Raw genomic sequence first — 25,829 nt, forward strand, 5'->3', positions numbered from 1 at the left:
GACGATTCATTATCCTCAATATCACAGCACAAAATGAAAGCATGTCTGGTTAAAATAAAATAAATATTTAATATTGAATAAATGACCCTGTGGGCTTGATGACATCAATAATTCTTTTGGGGATTGTTGATGTCTATAAGTTTTTGGTGTGTGGAGACTGGAATCTTGCCCCACTTGTCCCCCCCCCCTCCTGCAAGGCTGTGGATAGTTTATTTGTGCATCTTGTTCTGGCTCCAGTTTTTGCTCCAAAACATCCCAAAAGTATTTAGTTAGATTCAGATCTAAACTGGAAATGGTAAATTCATAACATTATTAAATAAATACTCTTTATTATTGTACAAGAGGAAAGTAGCCTGTTATTGGATAGATACTTAAATCTGGATACACTATTTATTATTATTTTTTTTTACATTGCTTTCTTTCTATTATTTAAAGTGTTTAATGATGCTTAAATACAGCTGGGTAATTTGCATCACTCTGGAATATCACTTATAATTATAAATTATAGCAATCAAAGTTGCAAGGTAGTTGCATCAGGTCTGATTTTCAAGTAAAAGTTATGTAGAAGCCAATGTGTTATGTATATTATTTTTTTATTTTTATTTTTTATGTGAACCCCAAATACGAGAGGTATTAGAACCTATAGTACTTAGTACCGTGCTTGGGTTTGAGGTTAAGAAGACGAAAGAAGATATTTGTTGACATTGGACTTGAACTTCTGTAGATTGTAATTTTCAGGAAATACGTATGAAGGAAGGTTGTTCCAGAAAACGGCAGTTGAATGAATAAATGAGGAAGATGAAAAGTTGGTTCTGTGGGTTTGAAGTTGGACAGTAAATGGATGTTGGCTAGTGGCGGCACGTGTTCGGACTGTTTTGAAAGAGAGAGCAGGAATTATAGAAGCCAATTCAGAAGAACAGTGCCCATGGAAGTATCTGTAGAAGAGGCATGCAGCAGAAACAGTGCGTCTATGAGAAAGCGAGTGGAGAGATTCTGTTAGAGATGAATCATTAATTAACCTAACTGCCCTCTTCTGAATGGAATCAAGAAGCCTGAGAGAGGTTTTGGGGGCACCACCCCAGATGTGGGAACAATATTCCATGGCAGGGCGGATTTGCGATTTATACAGAGTGAGCAGCTGTTTGGAAAAAAAGTAACGCCGAGAGTGAAACAGAAAACCAAGTTTTTTAGATGTTTGCCTAGAAATCGGAGTATCACTAAATATAAGCATAGGAGCAGAAGAATCCTTTTTGCGAGATATAAGACAAGACTGAGTTTTAGAAGGGTTGAAATCAACTAAGTTGTCTTTGCCCCACTGGAGAATTACCTGAAGATCGGCATTTAAGGAATTGGTAGCAGATTTTCCAGAAGTTGAAGCTGATTGAGCAGGACAAGGTTTCTCCAAATGGAAAGTTGAATGCAATGTGCTATCATCGGCAAAACTATGGATAGGATTTCCAGTCAATGGAAGAAGGTCATTGATGATATACAAGAGGAAAAGAGTGGGGGGAAAGAACTGAACCTTGGGGACACAGGCATTAGTGGAGAAGTTAGAAGACAGAGAGCCATCTACCATCACCCTCAGTGAGCGATCAGAGAGAAAACTGGATAACCAATTACTAAAAACAGTTGGCAAACCATAAGATGGAAGCTTGTTTAGAAGACCTTTATGCCAAACACGATCAAAAGCCTTTGAGATGTCAAGAGCAACTACTTGTGTTTCACCGAACCTTTCCATTGAATTAGTCCATAAATGGGTAACATAAGCCAGAATATCTCCAGTGGATCGACACTGACGGAATCCATACTGGTGATCGTTGATCAGACGGAAGGTTTCTAGGTAGTTTAAGAGTTGGCGGTTAATTAATTTCTCCATTACTTTAGAAAGAGTAGAAGTAATTGCAATGGGACGATAATTGGATGGGAGGGATTTGTCACCCTTTTTAGGAACTGGCTGGATATGAGCAAATTTCCAAGCAGAAGGAAAAACACCTTTGGAATAAGAAAGTGAAAAAAGGCGGCAAAGAATAGTAGTAAGTTCAGGAGCACAGGTTTTGAGAACAAGTGGAGAAATACCATTAGGACCTGGAGGTTTCTTAGCATCAAGATTCATCAAAATCCTTCTGATATCCTTTTGACGGAAGACCACAGGAGGCAATGAATGGAGCGTGTTGGGAATGGTGGGAGGTGTTTTACAAAGATCATTAATACATGAGCTGGAAGAAAAATGGGATGCTATCAGGTCAGCTTTATCCTTGGCTGAAGTGGCAACAGAATCATCTGGTTTGGACAGAGGTGGGAGCAAAGATGGGCAAAAGTTGCAGCCAATAGCTTGGCATGAGACCAGAAAGCTCGGCTACCATTAGGGCAAGAAGCAAGTTTTCTACTCTTAGCCTGTTCAAACTCTAGTTTGGACTGATTAATAACTGCTTTACAACTGTTGTGAGCTTTGGTGTAGGCAGAAAATGAAACTGAAGAATTAGAAACAAGCCAATTATGATATGCAACATTCTTCTCATGGACAGCCTTAGCACATTTATTGGAAAACCAAGGTTTAGATAAAGGACGAGATTTTAAAGTAGAGTGTGGGATAAGGGATTCCATTCCTGCAAGAATAATTTCACTGACACGATCTGAGCAAACGTTGACATCAGAAGTTTTGAAACAGTAATCCGACCAAGGAAAAGAAGAAAAGAAGTCTCGCAGGTCATCCCATTTTGCATTCTTGTAATGCCAAACAACACGAGGTTGGGAATAGCCATGAGATAAAGGTTCCATTGGAGAAGAGACAATCACCAAGTGGTGATCTGAAGTGCTTAAAGGACCTCTCACTTCGACCATGTACTTAGAAGGGTTGTTTGTGAGAAGAAGATCAAGCATATTGGCTGTATGATTAGGATTGTCCGGTATTCTTGTAGGTAAATGAACAATTTGTGCTAGGTCATTAGTAATTGCAAAAGCCTCAGCATCTCGACCTGCTGGGTCGGTGTGACTAGAAAACGGAAGCCAGCTGGAGTTGTGGACATTAAAATCACCAAGGAAAATTACTTCACTGTTAGGAAAGTTGGACTGGAGAAAGTCAAGATGCAAAGAGAGGAAGTCAAAGAGCTCCAAGTGATTAGTGGAGTTGGGAGAACGGTAGAGACAACAGATGAATTTGACACAATGAGGTAGAGAGATTTTAAGCCAGAGAAGATCAAAGAGAGGAGATTCCAAATTGCCAAGTCTTTGATAGGGAATATCAGAATGGACATATGCACAAGTACCACCTTTGAGGCGAAAGGAATCATACAGCGAATAATTTGGTCATCTGAGATGAGCAGTAGTTGAATCAACCGATAACTGAGATTCTGTCAGAAAAAGTACATGGGGTTTGGCAGACTGCAAGTGGAAATGGACGTCGTTGAGATTAGAATTGAGACCACGTATATTTGTGAAATGAATTAGGAAGTCCTTGGGAGGTTTAGATCTTTTCCAGATAAGCTTGCTCTATTAGTTTGACAATTCATGGTGTATTCAATAGTAAGAAAAAGTGGGTGGGACATGCTGTTTGAAGTAATGAAATTTTTGGATATGGCGTACATGTGGTAAGAATATACCCAGATCCTTGACATAACGTGGCCTCGACAATGCTCCCCGCATACACACTACTCGGACTCCCTCCAGTCACTATCTGGCAGAGTAGAGGTAGCAAGATTATACACTAGCTGATCCGGAAGCTTCCTAGAGAGTTACCAATAGGTTCAGTCCGGTGTACTAACTAGCGGCCGGCCTGCGAACACCGTTTTAGAGCTGTACCCTCGAAATGTGAGGAATATTGGATCTCGCCACGACGTTCATCATAACCTCAAAAGTCATCAATCGTACTGCATGATGGAAGAGATAGAGAAGGGTTGACCGGAACTTAGCTCTAGAGACTAAACATGGGTTCCACCACTTCAAGCCTCCAATAAGCAAAGTGGTGGTATTTCACCGGTTGATGAGAGTCATCTACCACCTAGTACTGCCTGGTAACATAGAGGGGCGGCATTCCTCCATGTGGTGTGGGCGCCACACCTCGACCCCTGCTTACGTTGGTTCACACCTGGGTGGTCACCCACCATGTACTTGTGCATGGAGGTTATACCCAGGTTATACTAGCCCGAATATCAAGTACTCTGAGTTTCCAAATACTGAATATATCCAATATTAGTTAAAATTCAACATATGCCACATGTGGCATCTTAAAGATTTTGCAGGTGGAGAGAAAAATAGATTTTATATGTGATATATGCCTTGGATAAGAGAGCTTGTGGAAAAATTTATTTTAATAAATAAAGGCATACAGATTCCTAAATTTGCGTAAATGCTTATTTTAGGAGCATTAGCATGTATGCATAAAGTACCCATTATCTTCACCATGTTCATCTTTCTGCTTGTAATAACTCTGCTTACAGTGGATGGATTTTTATATATATAAAATTATATATTTGGATCTTTTAGAAAGTTTGTTGAGCCATCCATTTGTGGAGCCTTCACAAATTTTATTAAAATCAGACCAATAGAAATCCATGAATTATTATTTCTTTTTTTCATACATATTACATACACTATTTATATACTTTATATTGTAGTCGAGGGCTCCACCATATTTGCTGCCATGCACTCATCAGAGGAATGAATGGGCATATGGTAGATATGCAAAACAAAATCTTCTTGAGCATAAGTCTTTGCTTTTTTGCTCCTTTTTTTTTATTTATATATTTTTTTATAAATAATGAAGTTTTACTATTTTCTAACATTCCTGAAATGTGACACACTACATACCTTAACTAATTTGTAATTTTATTGCTTTTGAAATGAAGGTATATTCAGATTATTCATACTGTCCACTATTAGTAAGCCAATTTTGCTAAAATCAGATGTATTTTTATTATTATTTTTGAAAAAGTTTAAAAAAAAGTGATGTAACTTTAGAGATAAAGTATTATTCTAGCAATATAACTTTGTTAACAGCATTAGTTAAGTTATAATCCCAGCATTACAGGACAATTTCAAAATTCCATCTAGTAAGTAATTGCATGCAGTAATATGCTACTTTCCTCTGCACAGTTTGATTTTTTGCCACTAGATGGCACTGGTTGTTTTTGTATTTATTTTCTGTTTAAACAACTGGTGTGTTGACTGCTTTGTGACATGGACCATCGTTATGCTGATGTAAATACAGTCCCTCTCCAAGCAATTGCTACAACACAGTTACAGAATTGTTGAGAGCATTAGAGTAAACAGATTTTGAATTCATGGTTTCATCAATGACATCCAGTGAACCAAGTCTAACCCACACAAAACAGACCCATACCAAAACCAAACTCCATTATTGGTGCTATACAGTCTTGATGAAACTGTTTCATGGGTATATGCCACATGCAACTGCATCCACCTGATGCTTGGTCTGTGTAGCATGATCACTCCACATCACATTCATCCACTGCTGTGATATCCAGTGCCTCTGTTCTCACCAGGATAGGAATGATGTGCATTTTAATGACCTAGACAGCTATAAAAACTTCATTTTCTTAACTGTCCCTTACTCCGTATGGGTACCTTTACAGTTTCCTCTCACCATCTTTCAACTGTCAACATGCACCATAGGTGATTAATATTGGTCTACCTGGCTTAGAATGAATGGTCTCTATTTTCTGTTGGTGAACATTTGCAGCGGTTGGTTTGGGGAGAGGGGTGCCACTTTCTCTGCTGTATAGTGAATGGATATATAAACTATGTTACAACCCTCTTTCACACCTGTTTTGAAGTAATTTAAATCTCTCTTCTTTTTTTTTTTTTTTTTTTTTTTTTTTTGTCCCATTCTGTTCCATCATGCCATGTAACCCTTGGAGTTAACCATTACTTCCCAGGAGCGAGGTAATAGTAGCAGCAGTGGCATGTGATGCAAGAAAGCGAGTATATGAGCTTATGCAGCATCAGCCAAAAAAAAAAAAAATTCACACCATTCCCTCCAAATGCCTGTCCAGTTCCTCCTTAAATTTATTCAACCTATCAACTTCCACAACAGATGGAAGTTTGTTCCAGCAATTAACCACCCACTGGCTAAAGGCAAATTTCCTCACATCTATTCTACATCTGTCTTTTCTTAATTTGAATTTATGCCCCCTTAGGTTCGTAATCTGAACAAGTGGAAGGATCCCATCAGAATTCAGCATGCTCAACCCATTCAAGGTGTTCCAGTAATGTATGTTTGGGTTGTTCCAGTTTATTTTAGTGACTTTTTCATTCATTAGACAGATAAGACCAGCTTTTGAACAAAATGCAATTTACAGACATTATACTTTATGGCCCAATTGCCTTGGCACAGTTCAGAATGTATCCTTTTTTTTTTTTCTGCCATATGACTTTTTTTTTCTTTTATTTAATATTTTTGATAATCTTCAAATCATTAAATAAAAAAAGAAAAACTTTTTCTTTCTTTTCTTTTTTTTTTTTTTTTTTTAATGATTTGAAGATCATTTAATATTATGAATTGGCAATTGTCATGCATTTTTTGAGTTGTACTAGTTGAATTTTTTTTAGGTACAGCCATTGTGAATTAATTAGGTGCATTATCATTGTTTAATTTTTAAAGGAAGAAAAGAAACAAATAAATTTAAAAATTAGTGTGCTTCACTTTTGTTAGAGTGCATGGGAAATTGTAATCTATAACTTCCAATTATCATTTAGTAATTAATGCTAGTAGAAATATTAGAATTAATGCTAGTAGTATTTCTAGTATAAATATGAATTCCAATGTCTTTTAGGGGTTACCTGATGTATGGTCAGAACTTGGTTTGGGCACATAGAGAACCATTAATGGAATTTTGGCATCGATTAAGAGGAGATATTTAGGAGTTTAATTTATATCTGGTAAGTATATTAACCTTCGCTTGATACATTTGAAGCAGCTCTCACTTCATGAAAAACTGTTGGATTGTTAAAATTGAAAAGTTTTAAATTTTATGAGGGGGTGTTGGTTTGAAAAGTTTGTAATTTTATGAGGAGGGGTTGGTTTGAAAAGTTTGTGGCCTAAGTGTGAAAGGTTAGCGGTACAGTGTTAAAAATTTATGTACTTAATGTGTAACATTTCAAACCCACCAAGTTTCATGCAGTTTCAATAATGTCTTTTTTTAATTACAAGTCCTGAACTCAAAGATGTGTAAATGAGGATAAAATCAGTCATCCAATATTTGAGAAAAATGGAACTAATTCCAAAAGAAATTCATGAAGTTATGGGTACAATATTGAGAGAGGATTCCCTGTCCTATTACATGGTTAAGAATTGAGCAGCAGAATTTAAATGAGGGAGGGATAGCATGAAAAATGACTCATGGTGTGGAAGACCTACAATGTCTCTCACTCCAGGAGTTGATGGCATGCTTGTGATGAGTGATCTCTAAAATGAGTGATAGTTTGGTACATTGTAATACCATATATTACAGAGGTTCTCACTATGAAAAAGGTGTCAATAACTTTGGGACCCAAATTTGTTGACAGCAGATCAAAAATACACAAGAGTAGTTAAGTCAAGTGAATATTGGCATCATTTTGAAGCAGATACAGCAAATGTTTGTGCAAGGTTTGTGGACATGGATGAAACATGGATCCACACTTTCAGGCCAGAGATAAAGAAGCAGTCCAAACAGTGGAAACACATCCCTTCTTTCCCTCCAAAGAAAGCAAAATCAGTTCCTACCACTGCCATGGTGATGGCATTGGTTTTTTGGGATACTGATTGAGTTTACTAATGAATTACCTTTTTTGGGATGCCGATGGATTATTACTAGTGGAATATGCCCCTGTGACTGACCTAGTCACAGGGGCATATTGCACAAACCTTGTGCAGTATGCCCCTTGTATGTAGGTGTTTGTATGAAAACAGCAAAGACAAATGCCAAGGAAAACTTAACACCAGGACAATGTGTCTGCTCACAAGTCTGTCATTGCTACGACTGCACTGTGTGAGTGTGGCTTTGAAATATTGGACCATTACCTGTATGTATTCACGACATTTGGCACAATCAGACCTTCACCTATTTCCTAAAAAAATACTTGGCTAGCATCCATTATCCCACAAACAGTGATGAAATTGGTGCAGTGGATGCATTCCTGGATGCTGAAGAGAAAACTCTTCACAGCTGGAATCAACACTTTGCAGCATTGGTGGCGAAAGTGAATTGAATCCAAAGGGGTCTGTTTTGAAAAGTAACATGTTACCAGACTCTTCAAATAGAAATAAACCCTGCATTAGCATTAGTAGAGGCACATGATGCAAGAAAGCAAGCTTATGCAGCATCAACAAAAAAATAAAACTCTCCCAATTCACCCCTCCCTTAAATTTATTTAGGCTATCAACTTCCACAACAAAGGATGGAAGTCTGTTCCATAAACCAACTACCCGCTAGTTAAAGGCAAACTCCCGCACGTCTATCCTACATCTGTCTTTCCTCAGTTTGAATTTATGCCCTCTCAGGTGATTATTCTGAGCAAGAGGAAGAATCCCATCAGCATTGAGCATGCTCAAACCATTCAAGGCTATATCACCCCACAGGTGCCTAGTCTCCAAACACTGTAATCTGCAAAACTTAAGCCTTTCTTCATAAGAGCACCCCTTTGTTCCATTCACTAATCTTGTTGCCCTTCTCTGTACTTGTTCCAACAGTTCTACATCCTTCTTAAAATGAGGCCTCCAGACCTGTATACAGTACTCAAGGTGTGGCCTGACCATTGCCTTATACAAGGGAATAATCACCTCCTTATCCCTGCTAGAAAAATACCTGTATATCATTGACAAGACACCATGAGCTACTCTTGCAGACCGTCTGCACTGCTCAGAAAATTTCATATCTGCCTGCACAATTACCTCCAGGTCTTTTTCGTTGTCTACCACTGTCAATGTAGTACCACAGAGTTGATACGTTACTTTGGGGTTACTGCTTCCCATATGTAGTACTTTTCATTTGTCAATGTTCAACTTCATTTGCCAACTCTCAGCCCATCTGCTCAACTTTTCTAGATCCTGTTGCAGCAGCATACTGTCATTAGTGACCTTAACAACCCTGCCAACTTTCTTATCGTCTGCAAACTTGGACATTAGCTTGATCAATATCATTTATAAATGCAGAAAGCAACAATGGACCGAACACTGAACCTTGCGGGACTCCACTAATAACATTAGTCCACAGTGAGCAGTAATCATTGATTACCACTCTCTGTCTTCTCCCACTCAACCATCCCTTTATCCATAGCAACAGTTTGCCTCCAATGCCACACTGCTCCAATTTGTTCAGCAGTCTTCCATGTGCAACAGTATCAAAAGTCTTTCTAAGATCCAAATATATGATATCAAAGTTATTCCCTGCATCCAATTCTTTTGTGACCACATCATAGTATCCAATCAGATTGGACAAGCAAGACTATCCCTTAACAAAACCATGCTGTGTCCGAGATATAACTGAAGTCTTGTCTAGATGATGCTGCAGTGTTTCTCTTACCAGAGCCTCCATTAATTTTCCTGGAACAGTAGTTAAACTAACAGGTTTATAATTACTTGTGTCACCCTTTGATCCTCCTTTGTGAATTGGGGTCACATTTGCACATCTCCAGTCCATGGGTACCTCCCCTGAGTTCAAAGAAGCTCTCATAATTATGGCTAAGGGTTTTCTTACTTCCCCTGCTGCCTCCTTTAATATAACTGGATAGATCCCATCCAACCCTGGATGCCTTTTTTATGTTTATTTTCAACGATTTCTCCTCCACTTTTCTCTCAGTTATTACAAAATCATCTAGCTCACTGCCAGAGTTCAATTCTCCTCTGGCACTCCCCTCTCTAAATAACTCCTCATGTGTGAATGTAGATGCAAAATACTCATTTAGTTTGTTTGCTACCTGAGCAGGATCATCAACAATTGAACCATCAATATCCAGTGGACCAATCTGATTTATCCCTTTCCTTCTAGAGTTTACATAGGTAAAGAACTCTTTGTTATTTTTCTTTGCATCCTTTGCCAAAGATTTCTCATAATCTGCCTTTCCCTGCCTAACTCCTTTGTGACTTGGTTACAGACCATATAATATCTATCATAAGCTTCCATGTTACCCATTAAGTTATATGTATCCCATGCTCAAAACAATCATGCATTTTTTTCGTCTCTGCTGCCACGTCTCATTAGTTCATCTGACATCCATTTAGGCCTAAATCTCGAATAATATTTCTTAGTTGGTATTTAAAGCCTAGTAGTTTCCAAGATTAATTCTTTGAATACTTCCCATTTTGAATTTGCTGTTGGTAACATCATCAGTTGGTCCCACCGTATAGAATTTAAATACTGTCTCAGACCACCGTAGTTGCCTTTATGAAAGCAAAAACCCTTCTCTTTACCTCTGATGGTAGTTACCTCTTTGAGTAAATCCCACTTCAGCACACATTTGATCACTGCCACCTAGTGGTTCCTTTATCTGCAGATTTTTAATGCATGAAGAATCACTACTGATAATCAGATCAAGAGTATTACTCCCTCTAGTTGCCTCCCAAACATGCCGATGTAGAAAACAATCATCCAATAAATCCACAAAAGCCTTGCTAGTATGTGAGTGATCAACCCACAAATTCCAGTCAATATCTGGGAAATTAAAATCCCCATTATAAAAATCTCTGATTTACTGGCCCACTCTATTTCCCTGTACAGTTTCTTATTATACTCATCGGAGTCATTAGGCCTATAACACACTCGTACTCTGATTTTTGATATCCCAATGCTTATGTCACACCAAACGACTCACCACTGCACTGTCCAGCGATGTCAACTGGCTTCACTTCCTTGGATTTTATGTGTTTCTTAAGTAATAGCCTAACCCCTCCTCCCTTCCTATCCTGTCTATCCTTCCTATACATATTGTACTCCCCAAATTCCAGTTATACATTCCTTATATCTATGTGACACCACGTCTCTGATATCCCAACAGTATCTGTCTTTGATGTTTTGAGCAATATCTCAAATTCATCAAATTTATTTACCAAGCTCCTAGCATTAGTGTATATGCAAGTATGCACCTGTTCCTATTCTTAGCTACCCTATCACAACCCATGTGTTTACTTGTACCGCAATGACTCCCAGCAGTCTCTGAAATACCCTGCATCTTGTTTTCCAGGCTGTGCTCATTCCAATAGAAGCAGTGCAAGAATCACTTTGACCTCTGCCAGTGGCTACTGCTAATCTATTGGTTTTTGTATCCCCCCCAAGCTAGCAGTTTCCCGACCCATCTAACACTGCCTCGATATCATCAGCAAATATTTTTGCACCCTTTCTATTTAAGTGTATCCCATCCCTGTAGAAGCAGTCTCTCTTGTTAACAATACTCAGACCATGAATGTTTCAACTGCCTCTTGCACATAATTTTTCATGTAAAGTTTTGTTTATTTGATTCCAATGGAACTTAATAGTGGACAGATAATCAAAAATTTCCGATATATAAAGAGTTATTGTTTAATGGCAAAAGGGCTGCTGACTATATTGTGCCTATCAGTGTAGTGTAACAATTATAAGATTGATTAAAACTTAGACAAACTAGTATATTAAAACATTAGAAATAAGTGAATACATAAATTCTTAATAACTAATTAAAGTAAAAAAATTCAGCAAAGCTAGCTTCATTTTTAATAATATGCTTTATTGTCATAGTTCCTATAAATCTGGAAGAGTTAAGAAAGTTGCATTTCTGTCTTATTGACAGAAATGCAGCTATAAATAATGTCTGTGGGTACTTAGTAAGCACATACTTAACTGCCAGAGTTGATGTACAGTGAGAAATCTGGGCAATAAAATCCATGTAAACAGTAGTTTACTGTATTTCATGTTTCTGATGGGATATCAAATGGTTTATTCATTAATCTCTATTTTTGAAATTTCTAAGATCAATTTTTAGAGATTTTTGATCTTTTAAAAATATAAAACTATCCCTTCGTACATTTCTAATAAAGTTTCCAATATGCCTGTTGATCTTTACATTATAAAATGTCAAGATAATATAACGACATTACATTTTTTCTAAGCAAGCCGTTTTTTTTCTGTACAGAAAAACAAATGTATTGTCAATTATAACAATCTCACATCAAAACTGTACATCATTTCTAATGCATGCTTATAAAAACATAAAATAACATTATTCATAATTTATATTTATCTTTTTCTTTTCCCTTGATACAAGTAATCATTTACCATACTAATATACTTTATATGAGAGAACTTTACCCTTGATATTGTTCAGTTCTTGTGGAATAAGCCCCCCCACTCCCCAAGAAATTCAGAAGTTTTGTAAAAAAATGAAACTATGTATTCAAATGCTTTTAAATATTAAGTTATTTATAGGGCTAAATTTTTATTTAAATAAATATAATAGTTAAAATTTTAAATTTTTCAAAAAAAGACATTGGCTATTCATAAATTTTTTCATCAGTTATATAATTGGGAAAAAAAAAAAACAGCTTCTGTTCCCTTTATGAAAGTTTTTTCATTGATTTGCTTTATATCTGCAATAACTTATGCTTCATTGGAAAATTGCTGTTTCTTTATTGAGTTCTTTAGTTTGGGAAAAAAAAATAAAAATCATATTATTATTATTATTATTATTAGCCATATGGTGCAAGGAAGTCTGAAGCTTATGCTGCACCAGCAATAAAAAAAAAAAAAAAAAAAATATGGTTCTAGGTCAGTTGAATAATGGAGATATTGTAAGTTAGTTGCAGAATGTTTGGAAATTTTGTTCAGAAATTGTCAGAAGATGAATAGGTAATTTCTAGTTTCTTCTTTCTAATTGCATTTCTCACGTATTAACGATTTCTAATATATTGTATATTAGAAATCAGTACAGCCTCCTGATATAACTTCACGATGAATTAAGCTTTTATAGTTTATAAAAAAAAAACTGGCATAACTTTATTTTTATGCTTGTCAATCCAAATCTTGGAAGATAAGGGAGACTTCCTTTTTGGAGAACTGATATTTTGTCCTGAGTCTTAAAGATACACCACATTTCATTTCTTGTCACTTCCATTTTTAAAATCCTGGATTATGATCACAATTTCAACCAGTTCTTTTGTAAGTTCATATCTTATTTCAACATGATTTGCTGTTAACAAGTCAGGAACAAAAAATTTCATAATTTTTATCATGTTTAAAATATCAGTTATGATGGCTTTCATTTGGTATTCAAATTTTGAGGGAATATGTCTTCAGTTCTGATTTGAAGATTGGCTTGAAATAATGCTTCTAAAGTGGTTGCTGTGTAAGGTTTCCCTCTTGCACCATCCTCAGTGATATCATATCCATCTTTGAAGCACTTATATCACTCTAATGTTCTATGTATTATTGTTAAATCTTTTTCATTATATCCTTCAATAATTATTTCTGCAGTCTCTAAGGCAGCTTTCTTAAACAAAAAATAAAATTTTGTTCAGAGAACAGTTTTTAAAAACAACATGGAATTATTTATCATTGACAACAGATAAAAATAAGTTTTTACTCATATGCAACCAAAACACCCCCTACTTACAAAACCAAATCAAGTTTAAAAAATAAAGTAAAATAGTTCTTATTTAATATTCATATATTTTTCACAAATTTCATTCCTGGAATCCTACGTTGTATTTTGTAATTAATTCTCTTCTCTGGCAATGGTCTCCTCCGTGTATATTCTTGGTTATTGCAAATTAATCACATACCCTAACTGGACTTTAGAATATTTAGCATGCATGAAGACAAGTTGGATCTTTTAAGTTTAATATATTAGTAGTGTTCTTATTATACTGAATTTCAAGTGGAAGTTATTTTAGGCCTTATTCAGCATCTTTACCTCACTGATGAAGGTCCAAAATGTAAGGCGCCTCCGTAGCCAGGTGGGCAGGAGCAGCAGTGCGTAGCACACGCTTCTTGATTAGACCGGGGTTCGAGCCCGTGACCACCAAATACGGAGGATGCGGAAAGGTCAGGGAATGACCACCGCATATCCCCGGAGCAATATGGCCTTAGTTGCTAATGCTCCTAAAAACCAAACAAACCAAAATGTAAAAGGCATTACTTTATTATATCAAATTTTGTGTAAAATCATTCCAAATTAATAAATTATTAGAACTCCGATGTTTTTTCGTTTACAGAACCTTAAGAACATGCATTAGAAATGCCTGTCTTAAAATTAGTCTGTTTAATTAATCCCACCAGTAATTATTTAAAAAAAGAATAATAATAAACCCCATAGAGTTTTATAAAGAACATTTTAGGGTTATCGGGTAATTATAGATAAGTTGTGAAGAACACCCACATGAGGCATTGGAAGATAGAAGATAAGTGAAAAACATATATTTGAACATATATACTATAAATTTCTATACAAATTGTAGCCACAGTATGAGTCTTGATAATCTGAAGTAAATGGATTGGAAGCCAACTCAGATTATTTAGAAAGATAAAATAAAAAGCATATTTATTTATTAAAATTAACTAAATCAACAGTAGAGCTTCTATTTATCTATTTTTATTTTAATTCTTTCTTATATGCAGAAGTAAAGTGTTCTGTAAATATATTCTTAATATTGTGCAAGTATTTTAAATCAAAAGCAAAGCTACACCAGTAGCTTTGCTTTTGATTTAGTAATTGACCACATAGTAACTAGAACCTCTTAGGCTATAATTTATTAAAATTAATTCAAAAACCTTTAAACTAATGAAAGAAATGACAATAAAATTATGTAATAAATAAAAGAATATATACAGAACAAGAGGTGTTATACATATTTTACTCATATTATAGCTGTACAGCAAATTATGGAATTTAAAAAGTGTTACAAAATTTTTTACCAATGTTTAGACAGTTTCACTAAAAATAAAAAAATTAATTTGCATATTTTTGTTTTGATACTTATGCAAATCCAGGAAGCTATTACATAGTTATTTATAACTTCTATTTTTGCTAGAGGTAATCTCAGATTAACAAGACTCTGCTGTATTAAAAAGTGGAATACAGTGATAAAACCTCATTCATTGTGGAGTAGAGGCAAAAGCTACCATTACTAACAGGTACCACCTTAACTTAATTCTTTTATCATTCACATTTTTTAAAAATTAAAATAACAGTATCAGTTTTATTGGCATCGCACAATTTAAGCTCTTATCAAAATAGTTATCAAAATATCAGGAAATATGTGTGATTGTTTGACATTTGTTATATGATTTGTTGCCTCAGCCATGAATGACCAAGAAAAAAAAGTTAGGAAGGACTAGGCCTTTACTATATTTTGTAATTCATCAGTTTTTTTAATCTTTATTTATTAATAAGTAAATACACCATCCTCTTAAAAGTATCTGTACATACTAGTTTCACATTGATATCTCTGTCACTCACTTTAATAGTGACAGTCTCCCACTATGACACGCTCTACCCTGCTGGGCAGGCTTTCCACCAGCAAATGATAGACCACAAGTATAGTCCTGTATTCCTTCTGCAAAACAGTGACCAGTTGAGCTACAATGCAGGATATGTTGGTCTGGTCCTCACCTAATGTTCCAGTTCATCTCATTGGTATCCAGCCATTACAATTTTTGTATATTCATGTTCTCAAGTAATTCTCAAATGGCACTGGCAGTATGACACAGGACATTATCTTTAGAACAAACATGGGTCTATACCAGAGAACTATCACATCATAGGGAGGATGGAATTGTCCAAAGTGTTAAGTTGTCAGTGTTTATGATTCCCTGTACACCATCTCTCCCGAACTCCAGCAGGCATTATCCAGCATTCTCTAGTTTCACTCTCATCCATTTGACTGAAATAGGGTGTAGTGACATTCACCATTCCACAGAGCCAATTTACACTTCTATTTGGATCAACTATGGTGTTTGTCGCATCATACAAGGTGAAACCACTGATTGTAGTTAGTGATGTTTGCCTTGTATGCTGCTGTTCTCCCATGAAAGCTGAGAGTGTAGGTCTCTACAGTGTGTGTTTGTATGGATCTCAACCCACATTTATGCCTCCAGCTCCTGGATGATGTTTTGCAGGGATGTCTGGTGAGATGATATTGTTGTACTACTCTTCTGAGTAAGTACCCTTGGTCATATGGAGTGAGCTTCTATGATTTTCCTGTGTGTTACTATATAGCAGTGTATCACTATGTTTCCATTTCATGATAACATCACCATCATCTATTTTGGATGGTTTTACCTTTCAACAGTTACACGAATCAACAAGCCAGCAATATGACAATAACGACATCCAACAATAACGTGCCTCTTGAAATCAGTCAGTGCAGTTCTACATCCCACAGTAAGAACAAGTAACTTGTATGGCTTATACACCTTCTCTACATACCAGTCTGAGTCACTTATTTATCCGGGGTGATCCAGTGGACTGTGAAAAGTGTGGATACTTTTTGGATAGTAATGTACAGTCAGTCCCCAACTTATGTAAGCCTGAGTTACGCAACTTCGGACTTACCTAAATGTTTTTGGTAAAATAGACTTTCTGTATAATTGTTAAGAGTGAAGTCGAATGAAAGAACAACAAGTATAAGTTTTTATTTTCATTCCCATACAAACTATGTTGGATAATAACCTGCGGCCAACTAGAATCTACATAAATAACTAGAGTTAACATTTCATTTTCTGCTTTAAAAATTCTGAAGAAATATTCAACAATGTATTTGAGACAGGTGAACTATGTTGAAGCACTTCAGAGACACCCCCCATAACGTTCAAGCCATGTGGACTGTGTTCCATTGGCTATTTCATCAAAGAATTACATTCTAGCCCTTCATCTCTACATATTTTCTTTCTGGATTGTAGAGTCAGTTGAGTTTTGTTTGTAATAGCAAACAACACGAGGTTGGGAATAGCCATAAGCTAAAGGCACCATTATAGAAGAGACAATCACTAAGTTGTGATCTGAGGTGGCTAAAGGACCGCTTACTTTGACAGTGTACTTAGAAGGGTTGTTTGTGAGAAAAAGATGTTGGCTGTATGATTAGGATTGTCCAGTATTCTGGTAGGTAAATGAACAATCTGTGCGAGGTCATTAGTAATTGCAAAAGCCTCAGCATCTCGACCAGCTGGATCTGTGTGACTGGAAAACGGAAGCCAGCTGGTGTTGTAAACATTAAAATCATGAAGGAAAATTATTTCACTGTTAGGAAAGTTGGACCGGAGAAAGATGAATTTAACAGAATGAGGTAGAGAGATTTTAAGCCAGAGAAGATTGAAAAGAGGAGATTCCAAATTACCAAGTCTCTGACAGGGAATATTGGAACGGATATATGCACAAGTACCACCTTTGAGGTGATAGGAATCATACAGCGAATAATTTGGGCAGTTGAGATGAGCAGTGGTTGAATCAACCGATAACTGAGATTCGGTCAGAAAAAGTACATGGGGTTTGGTAGAATGTAAGTGGAAATGGACATTGTTGAGATTAGAACTGAGACTACGTATATTTGTGAACTGAACTAGAAAGTGTTTGGGAGGTTTAGATCTTTTTGCAGATAAGATTGCTCTATTAGTTTGACAATTCATGGTGTATTTAGTAATAAGAAAAAGAGGGGGGGGACATGCTGTATGAAGTAATGAAATTTTTGGATATGGCATACACATGGTAAGAATATATCTAGATCCTTGACATAATATGGCCTTGACAAAAAATCTCCCCCTCATACACACTGCTCGGACTCCCTCCAGTTGCTATCTGGCAGAGTAGAGGTAGCAAGATTATACACTAGCTGATCCGGAAGCCTCCTAGAGAGTTACCAGTAGGTTCGGTCCGATGTACTAACTAGCGGCCGGCCTGTGAACACCATTTTATAGCTGTGCCCTCGAAATGTAAGGAAGTTTGTTTCTCACAATGGTGTTCATCACAACCTCAAAAGACATCAGTCATACTGCATGATGGAAGAGATGGGGAAGGGTTGACCAGAACATGCAGCAAATCAGAAAAACAAATATTTACTCAAAGCAATGTCCACTAAACTGGTGCATAACAACAAGCTAACACCTGAAAGGTATCATTGTAAACCATGACCACAATCTGCTGTTGCTCTGGCTTCAAGAATTATAAGATCATTCACCAAACTTTTTGATCGAGCCTTCTATTCCTTTTTCGTAAACTTGACTATCAATATGTTGCTGGAAGGAAGTGGATAATTTGTATGTTATAGCAAACAACATTTCAAGATAGTAATATTGTCTTGAAATCGCAAGCCAAAGGAATTCCATTGTATGATGTTATAATTGATAGTGTGTTAACATTAAAGCTAGCACATATAATGTGCTAGCTTTAATGTTAACATGTTGTCTCTGAAATCATAGGAATGCTTTGTTATAGTGGATTTTACTGCCTCTGGAGAATTAGTTTGAAATTGGAAATTTTGCTTTAATTTCAAGTATAAACTCTATCTGTGATATTCTTTTGGTGATTCAGTGAAGGCAAGAGACTGCTGATATTTGTAAAGCAAAACTGACAATAATTGAGCTCCTAAGATTTTTCTACAAAAGAATTTAGACCACCTTTAAATTATTGTGAAGAGACTTGTACTCCTTAATTAAAACTGTTTTTTAACACTAGATATGAAGGATTATGTATATACAATACATTCAGTAATATCTTTCAAGGGGTTTTATGTTATCTGATAATCATTCTGGGTGAGCTGGCTTCCTTGCACTGGTGATCTGCTTAACCACAGATCATGAAAAAGGTTTTGTTGTGTTCTTATTGTGTTCTCCTGAACACATTTTAATCTTAATCTTAATTTATGTAAATAAATCTTTTTTTTTGGTAGATTAATGTGGAGTTTCAATTAAGTAATTTACTTGACGTACATAATTGTTATATCAGACTGATCAATCAAAATGACATCCACACATGCATTTTAGATAATAAACACAGCATTGAATTTGTTTTTTTATTTTAAGATTAAAAATCAAATAGTACAGTTAAATTGATTAGTGTTATGTATAGTAGTGGTTTAAAAAATGTTCTTGTTTATACTTTGACCTGATCACAGGAGTTTACAATAAATCACGAATACAATTGTTAATCGTATTTAGCAGTCATGGGCTTGAACCATATCACTCAAAGAGCATGTGCTACTGCACTCCTGCCCCTGACTCATCTATGTTCAGTCACACTGTTTAATGTAAGTAATTAGAGGAAGTGAAAATTAATTATAAATAATAATGATAAAGAAAAGGTTAATTACCAAGGTAGATAATAATGTATTTTAATATATATTGATAAACATAAAGACAAAAGACAGTTTAAAAATATTCAACTTAGAGATAAAGTATCTTTGTGTATGTAATAAATTGGTCATGCATTTTACAGTTGACTTCAGTGGGCATTTTCTGAAATGGAGGACTAATCAAATAGGCAACCACTCCAATTTGGACTATTCAGATAGGACACTTATTTTGTTTACAGATTTTAGCAGGCTTTTTTACTAGTAATTTTGAAAACCTAAAGTGCTATGGGACTTTTAAGGTACTACAAAATGAATTTGCCTAACCAACAATTTGATTAATTGATCTAATGAGAATTCCTCTGGAATATGCTGAAACATAAATTCAAGTGAATATTGTTAATTTTGGTAGGTTTTGTTTGTGAGCATAAAGAAACTTGCACTTGTGATTTGTTGTGTATTCAGATGTTGCTGTAAGTAATCTGAAAGGCTTTAACAAAATCTCACAAACTTTTGAAATTTGTAAACTGAGTATACACATGGTGGATGGAATATCTTGATAAACAAAAATAAATAGAAATGAGCAGAAGCAGAATTTGAAAAATTGGAATATCAGATGAGCTTTCATGGTAGTTTTATTACTTTATTACTTGCACTGAAAAGTGCCTCTGTATTACCATCAGTTAGCTGCTAGCTAACTGATCATTGATGGATAGTCTCTTTATGAAAATTTTTCTATCTCTGATTTAATTATTGCATAAAGTATGTGCAATCTGTATATCTTCCAGTGAATAGGTTTTAAGATTTCCATATATTAGTATATTTGTGATTGTTATCAAATGATAATACTATGAATTTTTTTAATCAGGTAATTATTATTATTATTGACATTTACAAATTGACAAAATCAGCAGATACATCTTAATTACCTGACAGCATTACTGCATATGGAGCTGAGAGAGGGAGGGCTTCTTGTTGATGCAGTTTCCCCCACAAAATTTCATATATACACCAGAGCAGCACTTTCAAACTTTTTTTTTGTCCAGGAAATCCTCTTGCAGAACTAAATCAACCTGCCTGCATGTACAGATATAACAGTGCCCTTTTGGATGAACACAGTTTTGTACTGGAGAGTGTTGATAAACTTTTATCAACCAAAATACAAATATTTTGATAACATTACTACACACACACACACACACACACACAATATATGCCCTCTCTCTACATAAAGAGTATATATGATCCTGTACCTGAAGTAGTATATCCAGGTATACAGTAAGTCACTGAAAGGGAGGATGTGCTCTTACAATAGATATTCAAAAAAAAAATTACTTCCACATATGTTATAGCAAACAACAAGATGCCTGTGACACACAGGTTTTCAGGTATATGTCCTAACATACAGACAACTACAGCCATGATAGCTGCTGCGGTGCCTCCGTAGCCAGGTGGGAAGGAGCAGCAGTGCGTAGCACACGCTTCTTGATTAGACCGGGGTTCGAGCCCGTCACCACCAAATACGGAGGATGCAGAAAGGTCAGGGAATGACCATCGCATATCCCAGAGCAATATGGCCTTAGTTGCTAATGATCTAAAAACCAAATAACAACATGATAGCTGCATAGAGTTATGCACTACACCTTCAAAGCTTGAAGGTAAGTTGGTGAAAATAATCCAATGAATTTAGATCAGATAATCTTGGTGGCTAGGCTACAGGACTGGCACAACCAACCCCTTCCAGGGAATGAAGTACTGAGGTGATGACAAATAGCAGTACTAAAATGCACAGCAATGTCACTGTGTGGGAAGAGCATTGTGCAGCACCTGGTCTAGGGAACATCATCACTGTTTGGTAGCAGAATGGATAAAAATGAAATGTAATGTTTTCCTTGACAACTGGAGAGTAGATAGGGACCACTGATTTCCAAGGATACCAGTCCATACATACTCCACTGAGCTGAAACTGCTTGAGAGTAGCAACGTGCAGATTTATATACACAATAATGCGAATTGTGTCAATTCGAAATGTCCTCCCAAGCAAAGTGTGCCTTGTGAGTCCACAGGGTATGCTCACAAAACTGCTAATCAATGATCTGTTGTTTAAAGATCCACCCTAGCATACTAGAAGAACACTGCAAAAGTGATATAGGTGGAAATCATTTTCCTTCATAATGCAGAATTGTGGTATGATTCACTCTTAACCATTGAGCTGTATGTAACAGGACTTTGCAAATTCTTTTGTATTAGTATCAAGAGATTATACAAGCTGCTTACTCCAAAAAATAATCATTAAAAAAAAAAAAACCATATAAGCCATTGATCTGAGGACATTCAACAACTTATTTAACAAACAGTAGCTTAACTTGTTTAACCACATAAGATAGTAATATTTTTTGTTCAATGAACTGTACTGATATTCGATTCATGGAATCCACAAATCCAAAGTTTTATGCAAAATTAAGATGTTACTTTAAATTGAAAGCAAAGCTAAGTGGTTTGCTTTTGATAATGAATAACATTATTCTGTAATAATGTTATTACAGAATAACATTATTAATTGGTGATCCCAGGTGGATTATATAAATACATTAGAGAAACAGTAATAAAGAAAATCCATTGGACATCATAGAAATGGTAACTAGTCTCAAAATTTATGTAAACTAATCATTGCAAATGAGTAGATTAGAAAATTTTTCATTATCCTGAACACTGAATATCGTATACAGAATTAATTGTAACCCAGAGTCTTACTTTATTTATTTATTTTTTTATTTAATATGCTAGTTGGAAAGTGTGTTATATTAAAAAAAAAAAAAAAACAACAAATCTTCATAACCCAGGTGCAGGGAAACTGGTTTTAAAAAATGAGCTACTAGAGAGTTCTTGGCTTAGAAAAAAAATTAATTATTACAAACTGAACATCATAGAAATGGTAACTAGTCTCAAAATTTATGTAAACTAATCATTGTAAATCAGTAGATTAGAAAAATTTTCATTATCCTGAATGTTGAATATAGTTTAATTGTAACTCAGAGTCTTACTTTTTTTTTTTTTTTAATATGCTAACTGGAAAGCAATGTTAGATTTAAAAAAAAAAATCTTCCAGGTGCAGGGAAACTGGTTTTTAAAAATGTGCTTCTTGGCTTAGAAAACACTCTATTACAAACTGAAAATTATGAGTTACAGTAACATTTAAAACTTAACACAGTGTTATAAAATTGTGACTGAACATGCTGAATGAGAAATGAACTTTTGAAGCTCATTTTCATTTCAGCCACATGTTTCACATATTTAGTCATTTTATTAATTAACTCAGAAAAGAGGTAATTATGGATTTTTTGTAATATTCTGACAAAGAAGTTATTTTAATTTGTAGTTTTCTGCTTATTAATTAACTCAGAAGAGGAAAAAATTTGTTACAATTTTTTTTATTTGTGTAATAAATTGTTTTCTTAAGTCAAGAATGCAGTGGTACTGTGTTTTTAAACCCTGATCTTATTTTTGTTTATACATTCAATTCTCACATACAGTCAAATAGGATAAATTATGAATTGCCATAGTATTAAAGTCATTTTATATGAAGAAATGATATGTGTACATAAATTTCTATTGAACTTTTTAATAAAGTGAAGCAATGAATTATTTTACTCAAAGTATCATTTTCTTACTTTTTTGTTTCAAAGAAGATGAATCTTGAAAAGCATTATATATATAATATATTTACAAAATATCATATATTGAATAACACAAAAAAACTAATCTTAAATATAATAGATGTGAGAAAGAAAGCACTCTTCAGCTATGTGTGGAGTAAATAGTTTTACTGTTTCCTCCACACATGGCTGAAGAATGCTTTCTTTCTTACATCTGTTATAAAATAATCAACAAATCAAAAATGTAATGCAGTGTATTTATGAAATGTCATTCTGAAACTCTAAACCAGTCTTTCTCGACCTTTTAATTCCGATTACCTTTTCTCTATGAACCAGTCTGTGACGTTTTTTGTATTTTCGTTACTGTTAATAAGCTTGGTTTTCTGTTTCATTCGATTTGCAAGTTTTGAAACTCTCAGGGAGGAATATTTACTACACTTAAGTTGCATTTTATTATGGGTTTTTAGAGATTAAAAAAAAAAAGAAAAAAAAAAAGACATGGATAGATACTAGGTAGGTATCCCATGATTTCTGCCTGCTCAGTGTACATTTCTTCCAATATGATAACCTTGCCATAGCCCATGGAATAAAATAAAATCCCACTGTGCTGTTATATTTGAATGAACTGGTTTTGTCACTGACAAGGAAGAGTATGTCCATTATAGCACTTGCTGGCAGGCTTGCAGGAAGGTAGAGTGCAAAGGTTAAAATCCATAAAATTATAACATTTTTTTTGAAAGGATATAAATTATAAGGGTTTTTTTTTTATTTATATGTTTCTAGTTTATGAATTTTACATTAGTAATATAATTGTGAGACTGAATACTTGTTTATTGTGGTGGGCACTCAGTAATTTGGTAGTGAGAGTTTGAAGTTTTGGTTAAACCCTGTTGTATATTTGTTATTTATAATTCTGTTATAAACTATTGTAGAATATTTTTAAAGCATATCATATTACAGTTAGTATTGTATTTAATAAGTTTATTAAGGTAAAAATATAATTTTTACCGTAATAATGGTTAATACAAGAGCAAATAAGTGCATAAACATAACATTGCACGAGTATGAGAGAGAGGGAGAGAAAAAATGTGAGGATGCTGAGATTTTGTACCTCAAGTTATCCCCTTCAAAATGATTGTCTTGGGCTTGCACACACACACACACACAGTTACATACACTGAAAGTACAGAATTCATGGGATACCTGGTTCCTGGGCAATGCGATGTTGTCACCCCTCTTGCTAGTGGATGAACCTACCGCTTGGCAAGTTTATAGGTACACTGCATTCATGTAGATGGTAATTCAATGTCAGTATGGATAAACGTTGTGAGTTTGCCAACTTTGAAAGAGGGATGATAGTAGGTGCCCAAAGCACAGGTCACTCTATCATGGAGGTGGTATAGAAATTGCACTATCCCCCTTCAACAGTATCAAGAGTGTATTAGGAATACACCATTTCTGGAATAACATCTCATCATGGACAGCACTGCGGGTGGAGAAAGGTTGCGGATGAACTTGGCCATCAACATCTGTCTCCCCAGCCAACTGGAGAGCGACAGTGGCACAAATCACCACTGACTTCAACGAGGGAGGTGCCATAAACGTCTCCACCAAGACCATCAGGCAATCATTAGCCAAAATAGGTTATGGGAGCCGCTGACCCACCAGAGTCCCATTGCTAACCCCATGACACAGAACTCACGCCTCAGCTGGGTAAAAGAACATCGGCACTGGACCTTGGAAGATTGGAGAAGGGCTCCTGGTCCGATGAGTCCCGTTTCCAGTTATTTTGAGCGGACAGGAGGGTGTGTATCTGATGGAAACTGCACGAAGCTATGCACCCATCATGTCAACAAGGAACTGTTCGGGCAGGTGGATGGTTGGTAATGGTCTAGGATACGTGTTCATTCTTGCAGACCATTTGCATCCCTTCATGGTCATTGTGCAGTCCAAAGGGCAATGAACTCTTCCAGCACGCCTCCTCACGGAGTCATGGTGACTAGAACATGGTTCAAAGAGCATTCTGTAGATTTTACCATACCATCATGGAATGGCCTCCTAGTTCACCAGACATGAGCCCTATGGAGCATCTTTGGAATGCTGTGAAAAGGTCCATTTGAGCTTTGGATCCTCCATCCAGGAATGTGATGGAATTATGGATGGAAATACCTGTGGAACACTTTTGTGAACTAGTGGACTCAGTGCCTTGCTGTGTAACTGCCCTTGTCCAGGCGAAAGGTTGGCCTACCCGTTACTAGGTAGGTATGCCATGATTTCTGCCCGCTCAGTGTACATTTCTTCCAAGCACAGAAACATTTTTGAAAGTCATCTGTAAGCCATGTTAACGCTTTGGTTGTTTTTTCTTGAATGCCTTCGATGAACTGAAAATGGGTTCCCTTAAGCACACTTCAATTTAGGGAAGAGAAAAAGTCACAAGGGGTTAGGTCTGGAAAGCAGGGTTCATGCTCACACATAGGGATTTGTCCTTTGGCCAGAAACTGGTGAACAGAGCTCATTGTATGCTGGAGCATTGATCCATCCTTCCACAATTCAGGTCTCTTCCTTCAAAATTTTTCACACAGCCTTGTCAGAAAGTCAATGTGGTATGTTTGATTGAGTTTGATATGGTGGGACATATTCAGCCACCATAATAATTCCTTTAATATTGAAGAAAAGGAAGCATGGTTCTCATTTTGATTTTGACATTCTTACTTGTTTTGGTCTCGGGGGCTTTTGTCTTCCATTGCATTAACTGTCTTTTAGTTTCTGGGTCATACTGGAACAGCCAATTTTCATTGAAAGTAATTACAGTACTCAGTCTCTTCAGTTTTTTTCAAAACATTTTCACAAACTTGGAATTTTTTTATTCTTTAATCTTCATTCAGGATGCACCATCTTGGCACACGCTTTTCTCATGTCTAAGTGTT

At 35.7% G+C, this 25,829-nt stretch overlaps 1 protein-coding gene across 2 annotated transcripts in view; it reads left to right on the plus strand.

Moving 5' to 3' along the window:
- Positions 1 to 25,829, plus strand: part of rho-7 (rhomboid family intramembrane serine protease rho-7) — a 162,306-nt gene that overhangs the window by 91,537 nt on the left and 44,940 nt on the right. Inside the window, exons 9-10 of one of the 2 annotated variants that reach the window (XM_090376603.1) lie at positions 6,792 to 6,897; positions 19,393 to 19,956. In XM_090376603.1, coding sequence (XP_090232729.1) covers positions 6,792 to 6,879 — 88 coding nt within the window. In that variant the 3' untranslated portion in view covers positions 6,880 to 6,897; positions 19,393 to 19,956. Of the gene's footprint in view, positions 1 to 6,791; positions 6,898 to 19,392; positions 19,957 to 25,829 lie in introns of those variants that run through there. The other variant, XM_090376613.1, reaches the window with a different exon arrangement.

This window comes from Mastigoproctus giganteus, chromosome 1, assembly GCF_048544385.1.
Source record: "Mastigoproctus giganteus isolate SK-2022 chromosome 1, ASM4854438v1, whole genome shotgun sequence".
Taxonomy (NCBI): Eukaryota; Metazoa; Arthropoda; class Arachnida; order Uropygi; family Thelyphonidae; genus Mastigoproctus; species Mastigoproctus giganteus.